The sequence below is a fragment of the Protomyctophum bolini genome, assembly GCF_963924005.1.
Source record: "Protomyctophum bolini genome assembly, chromosome: 1".
NCBI lineage: Eukaryota > Metazoa > Chordata > Actinopteri > Myctophiformes > Myctophidae > Protomyctophum > Protomyctophum bolini.
In genome coordinates, this window is record NC_137862.1 from 27266296 (window position 1) to 27288698 (window position 22403).

Consider the following 22403-nt stretch of genomic DNA (forward strand, 5'->3'; position numbering starts at 1 on the left):
TAGATTGTCTGTGTCGTGATCTAATTTACATTTCATGTATTCCAAATAAACAGCCATAGATCGTTTCTTTGTGTTAATATTGTGTCTTATTGTATTGTTGGTACAGTCTGTCACGCATGTTTAGCTGCTTCAAACCCTGTTGGATCTAAGAGGGTTATTAGGGTTGTCTTCACCCCAGAATAGCAATGCTAAGGATTTTGAGTGGTTAAAATGCCATGCGGTCAAGATAGACCTAGCAGCGGGAACAAACTGACTGAGCAGCAAAAGTCTGTATTCTGGTGGATACATGAAGGGCGAGGCTACACCCCCCGGAACCTCTTGAAAATAGAGAGGAGGAGGAGTTGAATCATGCAAGAGAGAGCTTTTTCTTTTACAGAGGCCATTGGCCTCGACCCCTGTCTGTCCCAGAGTCGGAGAAGCAGCTAACCATAGACGTCTGAATACAACTGAATGCAATCAGACCATTTACTGTCGCCAAGGAAAAGTTACAAGACTAAGATCAAAAGTCAACGTCAATTATTTATCCCACCAGTTGTGAAACTCAAGGTCAAGGTTCCTTAACTCTCAGAGTTATGGAACTGTATGGGTCCAGTTAAAACCCCCTAGGGTCCCTGGACCCCACTTTCTTTTTTAGAAGTTTGCCCTTCAAAGTCCCATGCGACGATATTAACATATTAGCAGACACGGTCTGCATTGTTCCACGTACCCTTTGGAAACACCAGACACCCATTTCACCTCGAGTTACCTCAATTACCGTACTTCAAGACTTATACGAGTTGTATTACTCAAAAACATGACTCATGTCTCATGACTCGTATTATAGTATTTAAGTGCTACCGGCTTAGACTGCTATTCTCATTGTTGCTATTTCAGTCTATTGTTGCTAGGACACATGAAATCCACTATTAAATTAAAAGCAATAATGGTTGATAAAACAAATTATGATGATGATATAATAATAAAATATGAGTACGGACACTTTTCTCTTGCCTAGCTAGTTAGCAAACTAAGAGCTGTTTCTCCGATAGTTTGTGGGTTTCCATGGTAACGGTAAAAAAACCGACGGGCTGGAATGTCAGTGGTGTTACTGCTTGAAGAATGAAAGTGTCTAATGACTACCTCTTTTTGACTAATATGCTTGTGCTGTATCTCGTGTGTGTCTGTCTGTGTCTCCTTGTACTATACCTCTACCAGCAGAGGTGGAAACGTAACTAAGTACATTTGGGGGTGTCAAGGTGTGATTTGTGGTCCTAAGGATGAATACAAAATGAATATCAACATCTTAAAACCAAAATGTTGAATTGTGGGTTTGAATTCACATGTCCTTTCTGACAGGTAGTTACCCCCCCCCCCCAGGAAGGATGATATAGGGCCATGAGTGTCTATTTCAAGCAAAGTGTTTTTTGACTAGGGGGTCATAATTAGACCCCCCTGTGTTAGGATGTATTAGGATGTTGATACTCATTCATCAGCCAACACTCCCCACTGACAGGTATAGTATGCTGGGCTGGGCTACCAGGGCAGTAACCGTAACCTCTGTCCTGTCCTGTCTTGTCTTGTCTGTCCATGCCACCACCAGCTATGTGCTGCGCTACCAGGGCAGTAACGGTAACCTCTGTCCTGTCTTATCTTGTCTGTCCATGCCACCACCAGCTATGTGCTGGGCTACCAGGGCAGTAACGGTAACCTGTGTCCTGTCTTGTCTGTCCATGCCACCACCAGCTATGTGCTGGGCTACCAGGGCAGTAACCGTAACCTCTGTCCTGTCCTGTCTTGTCTGTCCATGCCACCACCAGGTATGTGTTGGGCTACCAGGGCAGCAACAGGCAGCAGTTCGTCCAGACGCGCGGGCCCAGGGATTCCGGGGGCCGCGTGGTGCACGTGGTCACGGCCTCCACCAACGCGGGCCAACTGCTGTGTCTGCTCCAGGACAGACTGCAGCCGCTCTGCTCCGACGAGCACACCGAAATACAGGTAAGCACAGCGCTATAGGCCAACAGTATTTGTCGGGCGCCCCACAGTATTTCCGGGCGCCTTACAGTATTTTCGAATGAATTGCCCAGTCTTAACACAATTTGTGCCCAAGACGTCCACAGACGTCCTAGGTTTGCTCTTCACCGCGGCTCAGTGACTTCATGTTGTAGTTCGGTGGTCACCTCACCACCGAAAATCCAGACTATGAACGCTTAAGGGCGTAGATCAGTGGTTTTCAACCCTTTTCATATTGAGGCCCATTTATTTTTGGTGCCACGGAGTCGGACCACCATTTGATTTAGCCCCTCAGACCCAAAACGAAAGAATGTTGATATTGTTGGATAATATTCTGTCCACAATTCCATGCTGTATTGATGTTGGTATACCATAGGTGAGATAACAGGCTAAATATAAATAATAATAATTTGACATTCTCTTGTGTGTAGACTTCTTGTAAATTAAGTACCGTAATGCATTTGTTTAACAATAATTTAACTCTTGAGAGAGCGTAAAATGAAACCAAATGGACCCGTACGGGTCCATTTGGTTTCATTTTGCGCTATCAAGAGTTAAAGATCTATACAAGAGTCCATTTGGTTACCAACTCTCCAACATTTGTGTCACACACCCACGCCATCTTTAACATAAAGAGGTTTTTAGAAGTGACGAAGAGATGATGAAGTCACTGGAACGTCCTCGTAAGTATAGTAACCCCCTGACACCACCACATGTGTTGTGTTCCATGTTCAGTTCCACAGTGACCCAGTGCTGGCCATAGGTGCGTGTTACCAGGGTGACACGGTCATTATCCTGCCAGGACATTACTGTGTCTCCAGCTCCATCTTCTTACCAGACTCCATCACAATAGAAGGTATGTGTGACTTTCAGTCTCTTAACCCATTAACACATTGAGACCTAATAAGTTCGATTCTACAAATGTCTTCTAAATCAGGACCGTTTTCAGAAAATCCCATGTTTCTATGTCAGTGGTTCTCAAACTATTACATGTCAAGGACCCCCCAAAATTATATGTAATAGGCCTCTGACCCCAATCTGAAAATGTGTTGTTCCAGGGACCTCCCAGAAGCACATTTTTGAGTGGAAAATGTCCGTTCTGAAAGAATATATATTCCAAATGTGCGCCACATTTTCACGATTTTCAATAGCAGATCTGCTATTTTTCAATAGCTAAAGCATAAAAGCATAACATAATGCTTAAAACACCAAAAAGGGTTCGCGTTCAGAATGGGTCAACACATTGAGACCTGAGACCAGCTTCTCTTCAAATGTCTTCTAAATCATGAGTTTTCTGAAAGATGTGTTAAAACCGTTCCCTGGGAAAGATCGACGCAAAAGTGGTTAAACGCTGAGGCGTTGCAGGTCTTAGTGGATTAAGATCTGAGGCTGATTCTTCTAAATCCTAACGGGTTTCATGAAACCTCTTCTCGCCATATTATTTTTCTGTTTTCTTCGGGAAATTAACGCCTTACTTTGATCATACTATAGAGTCACACAGCAGTCGCGAATCCACATAGCTCGCAAACATTCGACGTGTTTTACTTTTGCTGCTTTTTTTTAATTTAACTTCTAAAAAGTAACAGTTCACCAACGCTATACCAAAAACAGTTTTGGAGTTTTCCACCCGACAGACTGAAATGACACGGATGCGTTCCTGCTTTTAATGGCTTAAAGAACCGCGTCATCCCATTTTCAACCCATCTTCATAATTGGTCCTCACTAATGCTCGTTCCGTGGGCACATCCAGGCAGACTGTTTAAAAAAAAATGTCACAGAGTCGTCAAAATCGTCTCGAGAAATATGTGTGTCCACACGGGAAAACAAAAACTGTTTTTAAAGGCTTCCATAGTAATCGCTCATTGCGTTCGCAAATATGAATGCATTGCACACTTGCATGCAGTGGTGCTGCTGCAGTGCGTGCGTGTGTGTGTGTGTGTGTGTGTCCAGGTATCAAAGGTTTCTTCAGTAGTGTTTCATTGTGGTAATGTTGGCAGCAGAGAACTAATTGAGCTGCTCCTCTCCCGGCAGCCCCCCCCTCTTTATCTCAACTCACAGCACTTCTCTCAGTTCTCTGATATCACACACTCTGTGAGGGGGGGGGGGATGGTCTCCAATTACAATTTATATGAGTGTGACAGACATTAAATTAAACGCCACACTTTCAAAAAGGGGATTAATGCAAAAATGAGCTGAACTTAGTTCCACATTGGTACTATAGCTGTTTATTTATCACCTAATCCCTTATAAATCTTTTACCAAACACTGGATTTGTTTTTTTATAAAAAAAACATTTCCCCCAAAAAAGCAAAAGAGTGATTTTCAGACAAATCTAAGAATTCCAAAAATGAGAAAACAAATGTTTAAGATGTAGTGGGGAAAAAGCAAATCTACAAGCTAACACTGCATTGCGTCACACCGCGTTGTTAGCTTGTAGATCTGCTATTTTCACTAGTTTGGGTCTCAGGTGATTATCTCATAATTTCTGTTTTGGGTTGCATGCAAAAAAAATGTGGGAACCACTGCTTTAAATCAGCCATTCCCAATCTGTGGGCCAGGGCATTGACGAGTCTGTGGGGCCCGGGGGGCCAGGGCCGCAACACTGTCCTACACCGCCCTCCCCTGGCTAAACCAAGCAGCAGCAGTGGTTGTGTCGGAGCTGTGAAACCTTCACACAGACTAAACTGGCGGGGGGGGGTTCACGGGGCATGGACCCCCATGAGGATTATGAAAACTATTTGTCCCTGGGCCAGGGTGCGCTGAGGGGCCATGAGGGTATTGCAAGTGGCCCCTGCACACTAGGAGTAAGACACTAATGACAATTGACAAATCTCAGCCCCCTCACACATTAGAAGGACATTCTAATCCTCACCATACCGGCGTGTTTTGGGTGACCGAATATGCACATTTTTAAACGGGGCCCCGGAGAGTGAAGAAATATGCAAAACTTGACTCCAATGTGTACAACCAAATACGCATATTTCCTGAACCGATGACGCCATAGCCCGACCCCTCTGTTAAAAAACTTTAAAAAATAAATAAAAAATAATACTAAAATAATAAAAAAGGTGTGTGTGTGTGTGTGTGTGTGTGTGTGTGTGTGTGTGTGTGTGTGTGTGTGTCAGACTGCCACAACAGCTTACTTGTATATCTATGCTCGAAACATGCTCCTGTCCTCAAGGATGCATACACACTTACACAACGAAAATGTATATATTTGTATTACAACTGTACATTACAACTGCATTAAAATGCATATAGTATATCGTCGTTGTCGGGCTCTCTTCTCCATGTTTTCTTAAATGAACGCCCTACTTGATCACGCTGCAGTGTCACAAAAAACAAGCGTCAAAAGTAGCAGATCTGGTATATTGGTGTGTGTGCTGTTGGCCTGCCGCGTGTCCCCCCCACTGTAGTGCGTGCATGTGTACATCCGGGGGTTTTCCAAATCACCCAAATCACTGAATGCTCCTTTAAAGGACCTATAACATAAAATTCAACTTTTCCATTTATTTTGTGTTTTTGGGGGCTATCCCAACTAATTTTGAACAATCAGGCTTTCATATCATATGGGTGCTTTAATAGAAATTGCTCTCAGGAACAGCTCAACTGATTTTGTCCTCATCGTGATGTCATCAATGTCACCCTACTTTGTATAATTCATCCTTTTCAGTCTTCAGTTCCAAATTAGCATTTCCACATTCGCACATCCGCCATTGTTGATTTTTCCAAGCTGGCATGGAATGGAAACAAGCCTGGTTTTATCTAGCATCAGTATTATAATGACTAAAATATTAAATAATCTGCATATCGGCACCCCCACCACCTCAGGACACTGTGGTACTGCAGCTAAAACTGCTTTCAAAGTTGGCATGTCATTTGTGAATTTGAAATGTGTTGGCAAGATTTCCCCCCAAAGACTACATGTCATTGACTTGATACGAGTTTAATTAACTCTCTAAAAGAGTTTAATGAGTTTAATTAACTTTACTAGGGAGATTCATTAGTTATTTAACAGATTGACAAATGAGCACAAAGTCTGCTTTTTTTTTCTCTCCACAAAATGACACCGATTTACCAGTGAACATTTTAAGCCAGACAAGAACTTGAATAGAGGTTTTATGTTCTCCCTCCCTCGTCTTTCTCTTATCCTTTTCTCACAAACGCTCAACCGATAAATGGTACATATTTTGTGTATCTGAAACGTTTGCATGGCTTCAATGTGGATTTATCTGATTAACAGTGACTAAAACATCACTGGAGTTATTCCAAAGTCAACGTTTTGTCTTTAATTTAACCCACATTTATTTGATACTACTGGTTCACTGTATATTACAGTGAACCAGGGAGAAAAACACAGCTGAAATCTTTGTTTTGAATAGGTGTTCCTTTGCGCTGGTTTAAGGAACGGCTATAAGCTGTTTCAGCCGATCAGATTGCTTCCTTGAAACGACCTGTTTTATAATGTGCCATTCTGTCTGGTCAAGGGTTCGGGCTGAGTGACGAAGTGGTGATCGAGAAGAAGAACAAAGGAGATTCGTTTGTGGAGTCCATGGGAGCCGACGTCAAGATCTCCAATATCAAGTTCATTGAGCATGACGCCATCGAAGGCATTCTGTGTGAGTCTACTGGCCACTAATTAATTACAACACACATTTGAACTCGCAGCCAAGGACAAACATCCCACAGCGTTGTGGTCTCGTACATTATGAATTGTCTAAAAAATATGAACGTGCCCCCCCCCCCCCCGATTTTTGGTGCACTGAGGTGTTTCCACATCGGCGCTAAAGAGCTCATTATGAAGCAGTGATATTGTTTTTACTATATTGCCCCCCCCCCCCCCCCTCCCCATAAAAAAAACATAACAAAAAATGTTTCGGGGAACATCAACTGACAGAAGACTGACAACAAGTGCTTGACTTAAGCCTCTCTCGTGTAGCAAAAACATAAGCGTAACTAAATGGAATGGATGAACTGGACCCAGTCTAAAAGGTCTTTGCTACTGTGGGTGTTGTTATGACCATGACCTACGGGGGTACAACCAGACGCCATCAAAAAACAAGGGAGATGTAGTTAAAAAAGCAAAAGTGATACATACTAATTAAATATCTAAAAGTGAAGCTAAACTGGTGCGATGTGTAAACTGCTTGCAAATGTATGTTTAAAGCCGTGGGAAATGTATCACTCATTTCATTGCTTAACAAAAGATTACTGGGGTGGGCGAGTGGGCAATTTACGCCCCCCCCCCCCCCCCCCCAAAAAACGACACCTCAGTAGGCTGCACAAAATGGAATGAGTCACCGAAAAGTTCTGTCACCTAGCATTTAGAGAGACTGAATTACTATTAAATTATAGACATTTTCAAGTCATTGTCTCATGCTGTAGTGTGGAGGAGGTGGACGTGGGCTTTTAGTTGCACAAGTTTGAACATTATTTGAGTTAACTTTGTTTGCTGTTGTAGTCAATTTGAAATAATTTGCGCAGGACGCCGTGGCTATCTGCCTGTAATGCCCTCTAACCTACTGTGCTTCTTTCTATGAGAATTAATCATTTGTAGGCCAGGTCATCTTTGTAATGAAAACCAAACATGAATTGATAATGGTTGCATATATATATATATATATATATATACAGTGATTTAAGTGGGGTGCGTTTTGCGTCCCAAAACACACTTTATAGTTTTGGGCCGCAATACACCAACAACCTCTGCGTCGACGGGATGCACTAGACCAGTGGTTCCCAAAGTGGGGTCCGGGGACCCCCAGGGGTACCTGAGGGAGTTCCAGGGGGGACCCATCTATTTTGTTCATGTTCATAAAGTGCTAAAGTGTTTAAAGCAGTGGTTCCCAAACTTTTTCATGTCAAGGACCCCCAAATTGACACTACTTAGCCCGTGGACCCCCATTTGAAAAGATATGCGAGGGACCCCCATAAGAGAAGACGTACACATTTAGACGTCTACCTTTAGACGTCTACATTTAGACGTCTGTATACATTTAGACGTCTACATTTAGACGTCTACATTTAAACGTCTACATTTAGACGTATACATTTATTTGTTATCCGTGTTGCGAGGATGAGGGGGTACCTGGAAAAATATCTACCCCAAAAGGGGTACCTGGTCCAAAAAAGTTTGGGAACCCCTGCACTAGACTACTGTACTCAGCATACACCGTAATAATAATCCTCTTGGAAAAAAAAGAAATCGCGGGGAAAGAAATGCGGTAAAACAATAATCTACGGACACGATCATTTTGCATGCCCGCATCCGACCTCATCCTATGTTATAAAAAATTAAATCCACGTAGGAATCGTTGTAGAACCACTAGTCTGTAACAACACTGTCAACACAGCGCGCTGTGCGCCGCCATGTTGCTCAGAGTACTACTTGGCTATGACCGGGGAGCGGAGCGATGCCTTTAGACTAGAGCTGTTTAGATTTGGCTATTCTGAGTGGCCAGATGGCATTGATCACGCCTCCAGGTCTTTAGTTTACTCAAGTTAGGGAATAAGACCTGGTACTTAAGACACGCAAAATACAGCCCAGAGAGTGACGGCAATGGAGTGATCAGTGACTCATGCAGCCCCACGAATAAGCAGTGAACGGAGATGTTGCAACTCTCTCAACTAAACGGCGCTGCCCCCCCGCGAACCCCCACACGGAGTTGCACTACTCACTTCACACAGGTGTGATTTATTTTGGGACTCATACGAATTTTTTGGGACTCATTTGAATGACCACCTGTGCATCCCGGGACCCATTACATTGAAAACCTATTTACATCACTGTATGTATGTATGTATGTATGTATTTATGTATTTATCTATTATAACAAGTGTAAAGTTGTCACGTGCGAAAAAGATGTGTGCGCACAAGGCAGCCAACGAAAAGATGTGCCCATAAGATGTGGCCACAAGCCAATGAAAAGCCAACATGTGCGCACCCGTCACTAGCTCTCAGCCCCTCCCCTTTTGTGATCTCCCTCTCCGCAGAGAAACCTAACAGAAGGAGGAATTGTCGCCTCACCATTTCGCTTATTCCTTCTAAATCTCTGTATATAAAATATCGCTCAGTCAGCGAATCTCTTAGTTACATCAACATTGTTCTTCCACAATACTTGGTTTGTGCCTAACTATTACGATTAAACAACTCGCATTGGCTATTTCGCTACTGCCGAGTACTTGTGATTGCACGCCCACACACACGCCTGGACCCACGCCCACTCCACACACAACCCCCCCCCCCCACACCCCCAGTACCCCGTGTCCCACACACACACACACACACCAGGAACTGCGCGACCACTGACTACGGCTCTCCCACACACACACACACACGGACAGCGCCGGCGCACAGTTAAATGCGCGACCAGTAACTGCGCGATACTTCTGACTAACTCACTTGGACACGACGTTCACAGGAATAGCCATGCAGGCTATACACGGCGGTGCCGCGCCAGCGAGACAGGACGTTATAATCTTGAGTTTCATTAAATAACTCCAATATTGGGCTAATATAGGCTACCAATATGTGGGTATAGCCTACAGGGATTTACCGACGGAATGAATATATATAATCATCTATACCACGGCTGCCCACACTTTTTTTTACTTGAGAGCTACTTTCAAAACGACCAGCTCAACAACATATACCCACCAAATAAAACTATCATCCCATTGCTGAAAATAGCCTTTCATAGGCTACATACAGTGGTGTCCCATGTATATATATATTTTTAGCCCCATGTCATGTGGTCTACCTGCAAAGCCTTTGTGATCTATACTGGTAGATCGTGATCTACCTTTTGGGCACCGCTTAACCTCAGATCAGGGGTTGTCGGCCAGCACCAAAAATGCTCCCCGACAGCATAATCGGAGCAAATACCGGGCAGTGTGTACGAGCCATAACGTGTTGACTACACTACACTACACTAATAAGGACACATAATAATAACTATTAACCCATCCCTTACTAGATGTGGAGTCAACTCCCGCAATTTCCTTCTTCCCATAGTGCGCTGCAACCTAACTCTGGGATGAGCGGCCCGTGAGGGCCGCGACATTCTAGTATATATATTTTATTTTTCCCACAACGGGTAAGGGCTAGTGTTTAAAATTTTAATCCTGAAAAGTAACAGTTTTCCACCCGACAAACTATATTCATCTATACAAAAATATATGAATAACATTTTAAATGTTCTATATCAGTATTTCTGCCAATACAGAGGACTGTATGGTATTAAAAATATATTGTTAGGGTATAAAAATATACCCTAACAATATTGACATTTCAACCACTTTGAACCTGGTATCCTATTTGGTCCTATTAAACGGTTATTATTTACACACATTTTCCAAATTGCTCATTGGTGTGCCTCGTGCACCACTGCTCTAATGAATATGAATGTTTTACACGTCGAGTAATCTCTCCTCTCCTCTCCTCCAGGCGTGCGTCAGGGGAGACTGGAGATGGAGAACTGTGTGCTGCAGTGTGACACCACCGGTGTGATCGTCCGCAGCTCGGCACAACTCTCCATGAACATGTGTGATATCTACGGCTCCAAGGTGACTGTTTGACCCATTTGGTTTAACCCATTTAGACCTTTATGTTTTTTTTTTTCGGCTTTCGCCTTCATTTTATATTTTTGAGTGGTGCAACCACTCCAAGGAACAGCAATGTCCGTGTACACCTATGTGTTGTTAATCTATGTATGTGACGTTAATGAGCACCAGTATATGACTTATGAGTACCAGTAGGGGGCGCCAGAAACAGAGAGAGGGATAGTGCTGCACTGTTGCCTGCTAATGAGAGAGAGAGAGGTGGGGGGGGGGGGGGGGGGGTGTGAGTTGCACCACTCAGTTCACACGGGTGTGATTTTTTTATAAGAGACAGACAGTAGGGAGTCGAACCCACAGCACACTGCCAGACTCGGACTACCGGCCAAGGTGCCTGGACCGCTGAGCATCATGCCATCATGACAGTTTTCTGAAAAACCTATGTTTCTATGTCGGTCATTCTCAAACATTTTCATGTCAAGGACCCCAAAAACTATATGTAATTAGCCACCGACCCAGAAGCAAAGATTTTAGTTAAAAATGTTCGCTGTGAAAGAATAAAAGGATTTGCGCCACATTTTCAAGATATTTCAAAAATGGCTCATAGCGCGGCACCAAGTGCCGCTCTATGAGCTTATAGATTTTTCAATAGCTAAAGTATAGCATAATGCTAAAAACACCAAAAGGGGTTCCCGCTCAGAATAGGTAAAGAATTCAGATTTTCTCAGAATGGGTAAAAAACCGGAGGGGAATCTGTTTTTGCTTCTGTTGACTCTGCTTGGGACCCGGAACCGGTACGATTTCAGACCCGGTTCCAAGATCGAAGAACCTGGAATCTGTTCCATCGTATTTGGAACCGTTTCTGGTACTGTTTTGCCATCACAATTTTGTCGGATCTGGTGTGTGGACTTGATGTCTGCTATACAATTACTATACCAGTGGTTTTTAAATGATTTACTTTCACTCTGAGAAAGTGTACAGTTCCATTTGTACTATGTCAGAGTTACAGAAGTGTAAGGGTCCATTTGGTTCCATTTGTACTCTCAGAGTTACAGACCTGTAAGGTTCCATTTGTACTCTCAGAGTTACAGACCTGTGAGGGTCCATTTGGTTCTATTTGTACTCTCAGAGTTACAGACGTGTAAGGGTCCAATTGGAATCCCCTATATGTACTGTACGGTGTTCTCTCAGCCCGGCTTCAGCTCGGCAGTGAAGCCTGGCAAATATGCGGTAGTTTGGAAGAGACACAACGTAGGACGACTTCCAAGGAGGAACAAGACAACCTCTGAAATATCTGTCTTGGTCACCGTTCACAAACCAAACCTATCACTAGAAATGGGAAATGCCTCCTTCTGTCACACAAATTCCCCACAGCGTGTCGCGGTCTCAATATCGAGGTATTCATTTAACATCTGTTCCACTTCCAGCAGTGCTGCTGGCACTAGTGTTGTTGGCTCCACACTGCTTGGATGGAAGTTTATAAATAAGCTGCCAAATGACCCCAACGAGCTGTCTATTTCTCCGGCCCCAACCCCTGCGCTACTGCACACGCGCACACACACACGCACACACGCACGTGCACGGCACAGAGGAGAGCCGACCACTGCAGAAACTGTGTATATCAAACATACATAGGCTACCATCGAATCTCAACACCAACATTGTTCAAGTGAATTGATTTGTTAATGCTTGTTTATTGAAATGCCAAAAATTGATTTTGTCTTTGGATCTCCCAACAAGGGTGTCCTGTGGGAGTCCCATTTTGGACTGAGACCTAAACTTAAGTTTTCTGAAGAACTTGAAATATTTTCAAATTTTTGAACTGTTCTGTACATACTGTACAGAACCCCAAGAGAGGTTCCTGTCCAGAAGGGTTATAATGCCAAAAGGGGTTCCCGCCCAGAATGGGTTAATGCAACAACTACGTGACATAATTCACTATTCATCAGTTTGTTTAGACACGAGCTGCGACACAGTCCAGCAAAGCGTTTCTCTCTCCAATTGTCCCCCTCACGCCAGTCTGTCTCCATGTGTCCCCCTCACGCCAGTCTGTCTCCATGTGTCCCCCTCACGCCAGTCTGTCTCCATGTGTCCCCCTCACGCCAGTCTGTCTCCATGTGTCCCCCTCACGCCAGTCTGTCTCCATGTGTCCCCCTCACGCCAGTCTGTCTCCATGTGTCCCCCTCACGCCAGTCTGTCTCCATGTGTCCCCTCACGCCAGTCTGTCTCCATGTGTCCCCCTCGCGCCAGTCTGTCTCCATGTGTCCCCCTCACGCCAGTCTGTCTCCATGTGTCCCCCTCACGCCAGTCTGTCTCCATGTGTCCCCCTCACGCCAGTCTGTCTCCATGTGTCCCCCTCACGCCAGTCTGTCTCCATGTGTCCCCCTCACGCCAGTCTGTCTCCATCTGTCCCCCTCACGCCAGTCTGTCTCCATGTGTCCCCCTCGCGCCATCTCTCCAATTGTCCCCCTCACGCCAGTCTGTCTCCATTTGTCCCCCTCACGCCAGTCTGTCTCCATGTGTCCCCCTCACGCCAGTCTGTCTCCATGTGTCCCCCTCACGCCAGTCTGTCTCCATGTGTCCCCCTCGCGCCATCTCTCCATTTGTCCTCCTCACGCCAGTCTGTCTCCATGTGTCCCCCTCACGCCAGTCTGTCTCCATGTGTCCCCCTCACGCCAGTCTGTCTCCATGTGTCCCCCTCGCGCCATCTCTCCATTTGTCCTCCTCACGCCAGTCTGTCTCCATGTGTCCCCCTCGCGCCATCTCTCCATTTGTCCCCCTCCAGCCACAAGCATTTCCATATCGAGGACAAGCGACTTCTGCGCAAGCCGTGAGCACGAGCCACTGTAGTATGAAATTACTTTTTTAGAGACTAAATAAAATCGAGTTGGACGAACAGATTATCATTCGTTGGTTTTAAAATGCATTGGCCTTTAAAGGGGAGACTACATCAGTGTGGTTACCCTGAGGGGAAACAAGACTATAGTAATTGCCTTACTATATTTATTTATTCTGTATAAACGTTTTTAGTGTCCCTGTGACATCATGTGGGTCAATGCATCATCATCATACTGTACTTATGCAAGACTTGAAGCTTGAAAATGTCTGTGCAACCACATTTGCAATTTCCCATAAATGTGCCTTCCTAGTTAATTACTATTAACTTGCCTTAAAAAGTTTTTGTGTACGGGGACACCCCAATATTGCTATTGCGACAATATTGTATTATGACTATCTTCAATATTTTGTTTTTGGTAAAAGAAATATATATTTAATGGCCTTAATCTACAAGCTCACAACGCGTTGCAACTCGGCGCATTTCGAGCTTGTAGATTGGCTAGGAAACGGCTTTCGTAATCAAAACGGACAGATTATGACACCCCACTGGGTGCTTGTCAATGCACATGGGGCATTCTGTCAATGAAAATGTACAGTGCAATGCACTGACTTCACATGAACTGTATGTGCACAGATCAGAAAATGTCAAAAAATAAAATAAAAGTGACATGTCTGTCTGAAATTGAATAGGGAGAATGCTTAAAATATGCATTTAACTCATTGAAACCGGGAAAGCATCTGTGTCAGTTTAGATTTTAGCTATATTTTTTATATAAATTAGGTTGGCTATTCAAAAAGAGCAGATATACAAGTTTAAGTTATAGTGTGTCACTGGTGCCATGCTGTGTATGTGTGTGTGTACTAGGGCATTAAGCAACTGGTCAACAATTCAACTATTCAACTAGTCGACTAGTAAATCCACTAGTCGACCTTGTTGGTGGTACTAGTTGATAAGAAGACAAATATTTATAAAAAACTAATCAACTAGTAAAAATAACTAGAAGTGAATGCCCTAGCGTGTAATGGTAGTGTATGTGTGATTGTGTGTACACTACAGTGTATAATGGTATTGTATGTGTGTACACTACAGTGTGTAATGGTAGTGTATGTGTGTACACTACAGTGTGTAATGGTAGTGTATGTGTGTACACTACAGTGTGTAATGGTAGTGTATGTGTGTACACTACAGTGTGTAATGGTATTGTATGTGTGTACACTACAGTGTGTAATGGTATTGTATGTGTGTACACTACAGTGTGTAATGGTAGTGTATGTGTGTACACTACAGTGTGTAATTGTATGTGTGTACACTACAGTGTGTAATGGTAGTGTATGTGTGTACACTACAGTGTGTAATGGTAGTGTATGTGTGTACACTACAGTGTGTAATGGTAGTGCATGCTGTGTTGGTGCAGGGTGCGGGCGTGGAGGTGTATCCTGGGAGTGTTTGCAGTCTAGTAGGGAACGGCATCCACCACTGTAAAGAAGGAATACTGATCAAGGTGACCACACACACACACACACACACACCAGTGTTGTTTTTGGCAGCACATTTTGATTTTAGTTCTACTCATAGTTTCTTGAATAGTTTAAATTTAGTTTTTTTTAGTCACCCGGAATGTTTTAGTGTTAGTCTGCTTTTAGTTGACTAAATGTCATACGATTTTAGTCGACTAAATCTACACTTGATTTAGTCAACTAAAATTTATTTTGGCGGGCCTTGATGGCATCGTAATGACTGATTTTACACTAGATCTGCTATTTTCAGCATGCAACCAAGTGTAAAATTACTTATACTGAATCTCTTGTCCCTTCCTAACATTTTAGTCTAGATTTGATCTGTTGACGAAATTGTCGGTATATTTTGTCTCAGCTTTAGTCATCATAGCTTAGTTTTCATTTAGTTTCCATTTAGTTTTCGTCAGTGAAAAAAGGTAGTCGACGAACATTTTTCGTCTTAGTTTTAGTCGACGAAAACAACACTGACACACACACACACACACTTTGGTGGCCTTCTCTAATCCGATCTAAAACCGTCTGTCGTGCCGTGTCGCTCTCAGGACTTTGCCTTCTCTAATCTGATCTAACACTGTCCGTTGTGCCGTGTCGCTCTCAGGACTTTGCCGACGTGCTGGACGTAATGCCTCGCATCACCATGGAGAACAACGTCATCCACAACAACGAGGGCTACGGTGTGATCCTGGTCAAACGCAACAGCGCCGCAGAAGGTGAGAGAACCTGTCCCCTCCGCACATCGGCCCCACAAAGCCCCAATTCTGTACCGTAAAGGCATAATTATTATACAACAGGTCGTTTCGAGGAAGCAATCTGATTGGTTGAAACAGCCTTCTAGCTGTGGTTCAAACGAGCACCACTCCACACCTAATCAAAACAAAGAATTCAGCTGCTCTGTTCTCCCAGAGTGCAGCAAACCCGGTGGCTAGGCTAGCTAGTTTATTGGGACATTTGTGGTCGTAGTGACTACCGGTACATCTGTCATTAAAACATTTTTTTTCATCGATTTAGTTTTAAGGGTAACTGTTGTATAATTGCAATATTACACTCGAGGGGGTATATTACACTTCTGCGTTGCTTTAGGAACTCGTCCTGCGGGCTCGCAGGTGTGCATTAATGATGTTAAACCACCCCCTCGAGTGTAATATTGCTTAATTCATAGTCCCAGTTTTCGGTGAAGAGGTGACCACCGAAACGGTGGTTAGTAAAAAAAACAGATGTGTTGTGTGAGTGGTGACCGCGCGGTGTGACGTCACGTTATAGTTTTCGGTGGTCACCTCTTCACCCAAAACTAGACTATGATTACGCCCTATTAACACATTACTGCCCAGCCCTCTAGGCGAGATTGTGGCGAGAGGTCACTTCCGCCCGAGCCGGATCTGCAGTGTAGGCATAGGGAACGGACGGACCATCGACCTGGTACCCTCCCAGGGGTCCCCGGACCCCTTTTGAGAACTGCCTTAATACAGTATGTGTGAACCAGGGCTGTATCTGACAATAATTTAAGTGATTCACCTATGTATTTTATTTCTTAAATTAATCTGTGATTAATTTAACAATATAATGATTGTTAAATTAGTAAATAAAATACATGTGTAATAAAGATATTATTATTTAATGTTATACATATAAGTACACTATGTATTCTTTTTACTTGTATATAAATAAATATTTAATATTTTACCCATTAATACTACTAATATTTTAAGAATAATTTAAATGAATTCACAGAGTTTCAAAGACTCTCTTGGTCTATATGATTTTGTGGATTGAGGCACTTGTACATTTGTTGGTTAGAGTAGAGCTGGAACAAATTGAAGTAAAAACATGAATCCCCCAATCTTCCATAAAACTCATACGCAGTGGTATTTGCACAGGTATTTGCATATGCAAGATTAGTGAATGAGGCCCACAGAGAGCTCTTAATCAGATTTAGTTTTGCTTCATTGCAACTTAAAAGGTAGGTGTTTACTGTTTAATATTCTGTTTAAAACAGAATCGTAAACATTACTTTTTATTAATGAATTCTCTTCAACATCTAGCTCAGTGTCTCTCAAAGTTGGGTCCTTGGGGAGCTTCCAGTAAAATATTTTAATACAGCATCACAATCATTAGAACCACTTGATCCATTTTACATGTTGGATATTCAAAAATAGCAGTTGTACAAGCTACTCAGTGCGGCACAAAGAATCTTTGAAAAAATATCAAATGTTTTTGGAAAACGTTTAATAATTCTGTTATTTTTTCTTTTACATTAAACATATTCTCTTCCAGGGGGTCACTGGCACAAAACATTTTCAGATGTTCTGCGGTCAAACATATGTTGGGCATCGCTGCCGGGATGAAAAAGTTTGAGAACCACGGATCTAGCTAAACATGAGTGGAGCAGATTCATCAGTTTGCTTATAGTTTGAAACTTGAAATAATAAATAAAAATAATGATTTGTACTTTTCCCCACCTCTTCTCTGGACGACTCCGCAAAAGTAGAAGCTAAACCGGCAACCCAAGACGTGTTCGAAGCAGCCCGAACAGGAGAGGAGAGCACAGCAGCCCCTGCAGAAAATCCACCAGCCGTCACGACAGAAGAATGTCCCTCCAAGACGTCTTCTACTCTGATGTCCTCAGACCCCACCACCTCCACCTCCTCCATCTCAGCCGGCTGCAGCACGTCTGAACTCCCGTCCGGGTCCATGGAGGGAAGCGGCGCCGCCGCCACCGTCCGGCGTGAACTGGTCACCTCCACGTCGAGCCGGAAGCTGCAACTGGTCCGACAGCTGAGCCGCAACAAGGAGCCCGTCTCCACGCAGGCCGACGAGGGCCTGATGGAGCGGCAGGAGATGTTCGTCTCCATCAAGGGCAACGAGTTCAAACGCAACGGCTTGGCCAACTTTGGAACGTTCCTCTATTGATGGATGGAGGATGAAACGGGACTTGTTGTTGGTGAGGTCCTTGCAACACGGGGAGCAGTTGGTTTGATTATTTTTTTCATTATTTTAAAACTGCTTTTTGTGTGTGTCATGAGTACATCCACACAGAACACAAATATTTTATTTACAAAATGAGGCAAATCTTTCCACCGCAAATAAAATAATTAATCTATACCGACGAGGCTTCACAAAATGAATAGTTTGATGTGAAATATTCACAGAGGTATTTTCAGATCATTTATTTGTCACACTCCTCGTGGGTAAGGACCTGCATGCTTGATTTTTTACTTGGTTGTGCGCCCGTGTTGCGCACTGAAAATGGCAGATCAGCAATCTCACAACGCATCGCAGCGACACGCGTTGTGAGCTTATACATCGGCTATTTTCAGTGCGCAACCGTATTACTCAGGCTTTGATGTCTGTCAGTGGAGTCACATGCTGTGAATGGTTTCCCTGTCTTACATGCACAAACACACTTTGATTTGAATTCTCTAGGCTCTCGACTAAAAACGTTGGCTGCACTGGCTAGTTGGGTATATATTATTATATTATATTATTATATACACTGGCTAGTTTGGTATATATTATTTAACTGGCTAGTTGGATATATATTTTTAACTATAGATCTTTTAATTCGGGATGTTCCATACTCCCATTGTTATGTCTTAGTTTCGGTTATTGTAAATTAATTGCCGTCCGATATGTTCCGATCTGATATTTTGACTCTGTGTACAGGAGGGGGGATTGACCGGACAGCACATAGCTGATAGAGATTCATTGAAATGCACCTTGATGTCTATTTCGGGACAACCCTTTATTTGTGTTTTTTTTATTTCTTTCTTCGATGTGATACACTTGTAGTTTTAAAAACTTATTTTTTCAGCTCTCATCCAGTTTGGGTATAATAAACTGAACTACACTTAAAATGGCTGCCTGTTTCCGCAAGTGCAATTGAGTTGTCTCACGATAGTCACTGTTCTGGGTGATGGTTTATGTGGTGATGGTTTATGTGTTTTGCATGATGGAGATTAAGAATTGCACATGTACTTCTATTTTCCTACTGTATGTTCTCGTTCCACAATGGTTTTGTTCTCTCACTCTTATGGGCTTTTGTGTGAACGTTACTGGCCAGGTATGAATAAAATGTACTAAAAACCAATTGAAAATGTTCTCCTTAGTTTGGCCCTGGATGTCGTGCTCTGCTATTGTTGACACACAAACCTTTTGATGGTCACTTGGTGGCCTCAGGAGAAGGTGCATATTTCATCTGAATGATTGACAGGGTTCACAATCAATGATGTGAATAATACTCTGTCATCACAGCAGCAGGACATGGATTGTAGAGTGCAGTATCTGGATGGCCATAACGAACATTATGTTGGTTATTGCCATAAAAGGCAGCACAATTTACTGCAGAGGCTCATATCACACAGCACGACAACGGGGTGAGAGACACCATCCCACACTGGATTTGTTATAAAGAATCAAATACGGTATACATACGTATGTTGAATATATTTATCCGCCTTCTGACATTTACCATGTCACCATTCCCAACAATATAAAAACATGGCATATTTTGGACATGGTTTATTGGTGCTTTCTTTGAACGCCGGGCGGTAGATGCGGTAGGACAGTGATAAGCTAAATGTGCAACATGAGCAGAGAAGAGGTCTTGTTGTTTTCAAACCCCCGGCTCTGCTGGGGCCCAACGAGGCCTACTAGCGATACGATCAGTGTTTTGATTAGCGGGAGCTTTTTATTTTATTATTATGCTTACTTCATCTCATTATGAGCCGTCAGTAAAGGGGATTTTGGCTGTTTCTTAGGTGGACGTATAGCGGTGGCTATAAAAAATGTAAACGTTTGATTAATGCTAATTAATCAAATCTTATCTCGGGCTTGGCTACCTGTGCAAGGTAGATTAATCTCGTTCTCCTGGACTCTTGGACGTGGTGTCCAATCAGTTAATCATGATTAATTAATACACATTTTAAGCAGTGATTTATCTGATTATTTTTTAATCATTTGACAGCCCATATATATATACACACAAAAACAAATTGGGTTTTGCCTGTCTCTGCTCTGTCCGGTTTTCACTCTGTCCCAGATGGGCTACTCGATGCTTGTGGTTTTGAGGTTATTATTCTGTGAGGTTAAGGTTAGGTTTAGGCATATAACCACGCCCATCGAGTAGAATGCTCTGGGAAAGAGGTAGTTCCGTCCCCCCAGGGAGAGGAGGAGAGGGGCTGGGATTAATGGACATTGACATCGAAGTCCCTATAGGGGCCTGCACCTTTCTGATTTTCAAATTATTCAGAAAACCACAGAAAATCCACTGCATGTTCAAAGTTCCTTTTTTTTGGGGGGGGGGGGGGGGGGGTGTAATTGAGGTCAGGAAAAAAAAGTGGGTAGAATGAACTGAATGGTCATTCTTATACTGTACACTACATTCTCTCTACGTTAAATTAACCACTTTCATCTTTATTTTGTGCATGCCATAGGCCAATGTGCAAAAAAAGAAAGAAGCTATTTTTGTATTCGGGCTGCAGTGGTTATACTGTTCCTCATTTCTGTGGGGGACCGCCTAGGCCTAGAACCCTATACTGTATTAATCAATGTCAATTAAAATTATTATAGTCTTATTTTATTTGAAGATCAGTTGTGCAACTTACAGTTTACAGTCAATATTTATGGAATAATTGATTAAATTCAATCATCTAGATTCGGTCTAGTTTGTAAATGGGCCCCTACATCAAATATGAGATTATAATCAATGTCTAATGGATGGCCTGGAGAGGTCATCAGGTGGTCCCCAACCTACTTAACCACGACGACACTCTCCAGTTGGCAGGTCAGCAATGATTGGCCAAATCACGGCTCCTCTCATCCAGGCTTCCAGCTATTGTCCTCTCTTATGCCATAGCCAACAGCAGCCTCTCTCTGCCTACAGTACATTATACGGATTATAGACTGACTACTCTAGGCCAGCGAATTTAGGTCTATACATAAACCACACGTCTAACATCTCAATGAGCTCTCACAGACCTCTTTGAGAACCGTACTTGTCTCTCAAATGCTGTAGTCTCTCCAGACAGATTGTTGACTCTCGCAATTTTCAAAAGCTTTTGCGTTTTGTCTTGCAGTCGCATACATTTGTCCTATACTGTAAATCAAATTACTAAATTAGTTGACTCAGTGGTTAAAAGAAATACAGCACTTGTGGCAAGAACATGAAAGCTGTACTGTACCTACAGCACAACTTTCACATAAACTACACTAGAATAGTGTTTGTGGTGGAATGGAATGCCTTGTGAGCTTGCAAGTCGGCACAGTCCCGCACGACACCGTTGTACGACAAGGTATAAAATAGGGCTTTAAAGTGATTACCTTCACATGATTAATTTCTCCTACATTAAGAAGCAGCTGTTCCACTGAGCCGGTGTGATTAATGACATCATTGTTCTCAGCGTGAGTCGGTGTTTGCTCGGCTGCGCGACTCACCTTGTGAGCTTCCGTTTAACTGCCCCGACTAGATCAATGTTCTCTCCATCAAACGCAAAAGTGAATTAAATATAGTTGCACATATGAATTGTGGCAGAGAGAGATGAGCAGAGCACGATCTGCCCAGAGGAACACGGACCTGAATACCGGCCTACGTGATATATATTGGAAGTTGTATTATTCATTTCGTCAGTCAAATACTGTACGAAACCCAAAACGACGAGTCCAAACCTCAAAACCTTATAAATGAGTAATTGCTAACCCGAGGGGCACATTGTGAGCTTGTGAATGTTTCGGCTTAAACAGCTTACATTTAGAGGGAGAAAACGTAGAGTATAGACCCGTGGAGGACCCCAGGGCAGCGGAGACAGTGTTTAGGTATAGTACCATGAGGCCTGGAAGATCAGGAGGTTCTTGGTTCCATCCTGCATGACTCCGAGCAGTGTTGTTTTTGGCAGCAAATTTCTATTTTAGCTTTAGTCATAGTCTCTTACTCTCTTGAATAGTTTTCATTTAGTTTTAGTCACATTTTAGTCACCTGGGATGTTTTAGTGTTAGTCTAGTTTTAGTCGACTAAATCTCATAAGATGAAATGAAAATGTATTTTGGCAGGCCTTGATGTAATGACGACGTAATGACTTGCTGAAAATCAACATAGTCCACGCCTGCTGCCTGCCTGCCTGCCAACCAGCCAAACCTATACAGCCCCTCCATTCCTATAATCTTTAATTTAAAGGTTGAATAAATAACCTTTGCTTGTTAACCTGGTTCTGAGTTCTGCTTTAGCCTTTTGGGTCCTATAAACACTCTAACACTTTCTAGATTTTGCTTAATTTTACAAAACATACAGTGCATAAACCACTTCAGTATTACACACCGGCAATTTGACAATAGCAGATCTACAAGCTCACAATGTTGTGAGTTTACAGTAGGGGGTGCATATGCTGGTTAGACAGTAGATCTTTACTTTTTTACTCAAGTACATGTTTAATGCCAGACCTTTAATTGTAACAAAGTAGTTCCACATCGTGGTAAACCAAGGTCTGGTCATGAATGTGACTCTGTGACGGTTC

The 22403-nt window shown here is 43.0% G+C and overlaps 1 protein-coding gene across 2 annotated transcripts in view; it reads left to right on the forward strand.

Moving 5' to 3' along the window:
- shcbp1 (SHC SH2-domain binding protein 1) overlaps positions 1–18928 on the forward strand; it is a 31298-nt gene extending 12370 nt beyond the window's left edge. Inside the window, exons 7-13 of one of the 2 annotated variants that reach the window (XM_080765397.1) lie at positions 1797–1974; positions 2725–2845; positions 6477–6608; positions 10436–10554; positions 14799–14885; positions 15500–15611; positions 17384–18928. In XM_080765397.1, coding sequence (XP_080621523.1) covers positions 1797–1974; positions 2725–2845; positions 6477–6608; positions 10436–10554; positions 14799–14885; positions 15500–15611; positions 17384–17808 — 1174 coding nt within the window. In that variant the 3' untranslated portion in view covers positions 17809–18928. The remainder of the gene's footprint in view (positions 1–1796; positions 1975–2724; positions 2846–6476; positions 6609–10435; positions 10555–14798; positions 14886–15499; positions 15612–17383) is intronic. The other variant, XM_080765398.1, reaches the window with a different exon arrangement.
- The last annotated feature ends 3475 nt before the right edge of the window (positions 18929–22403 follow it).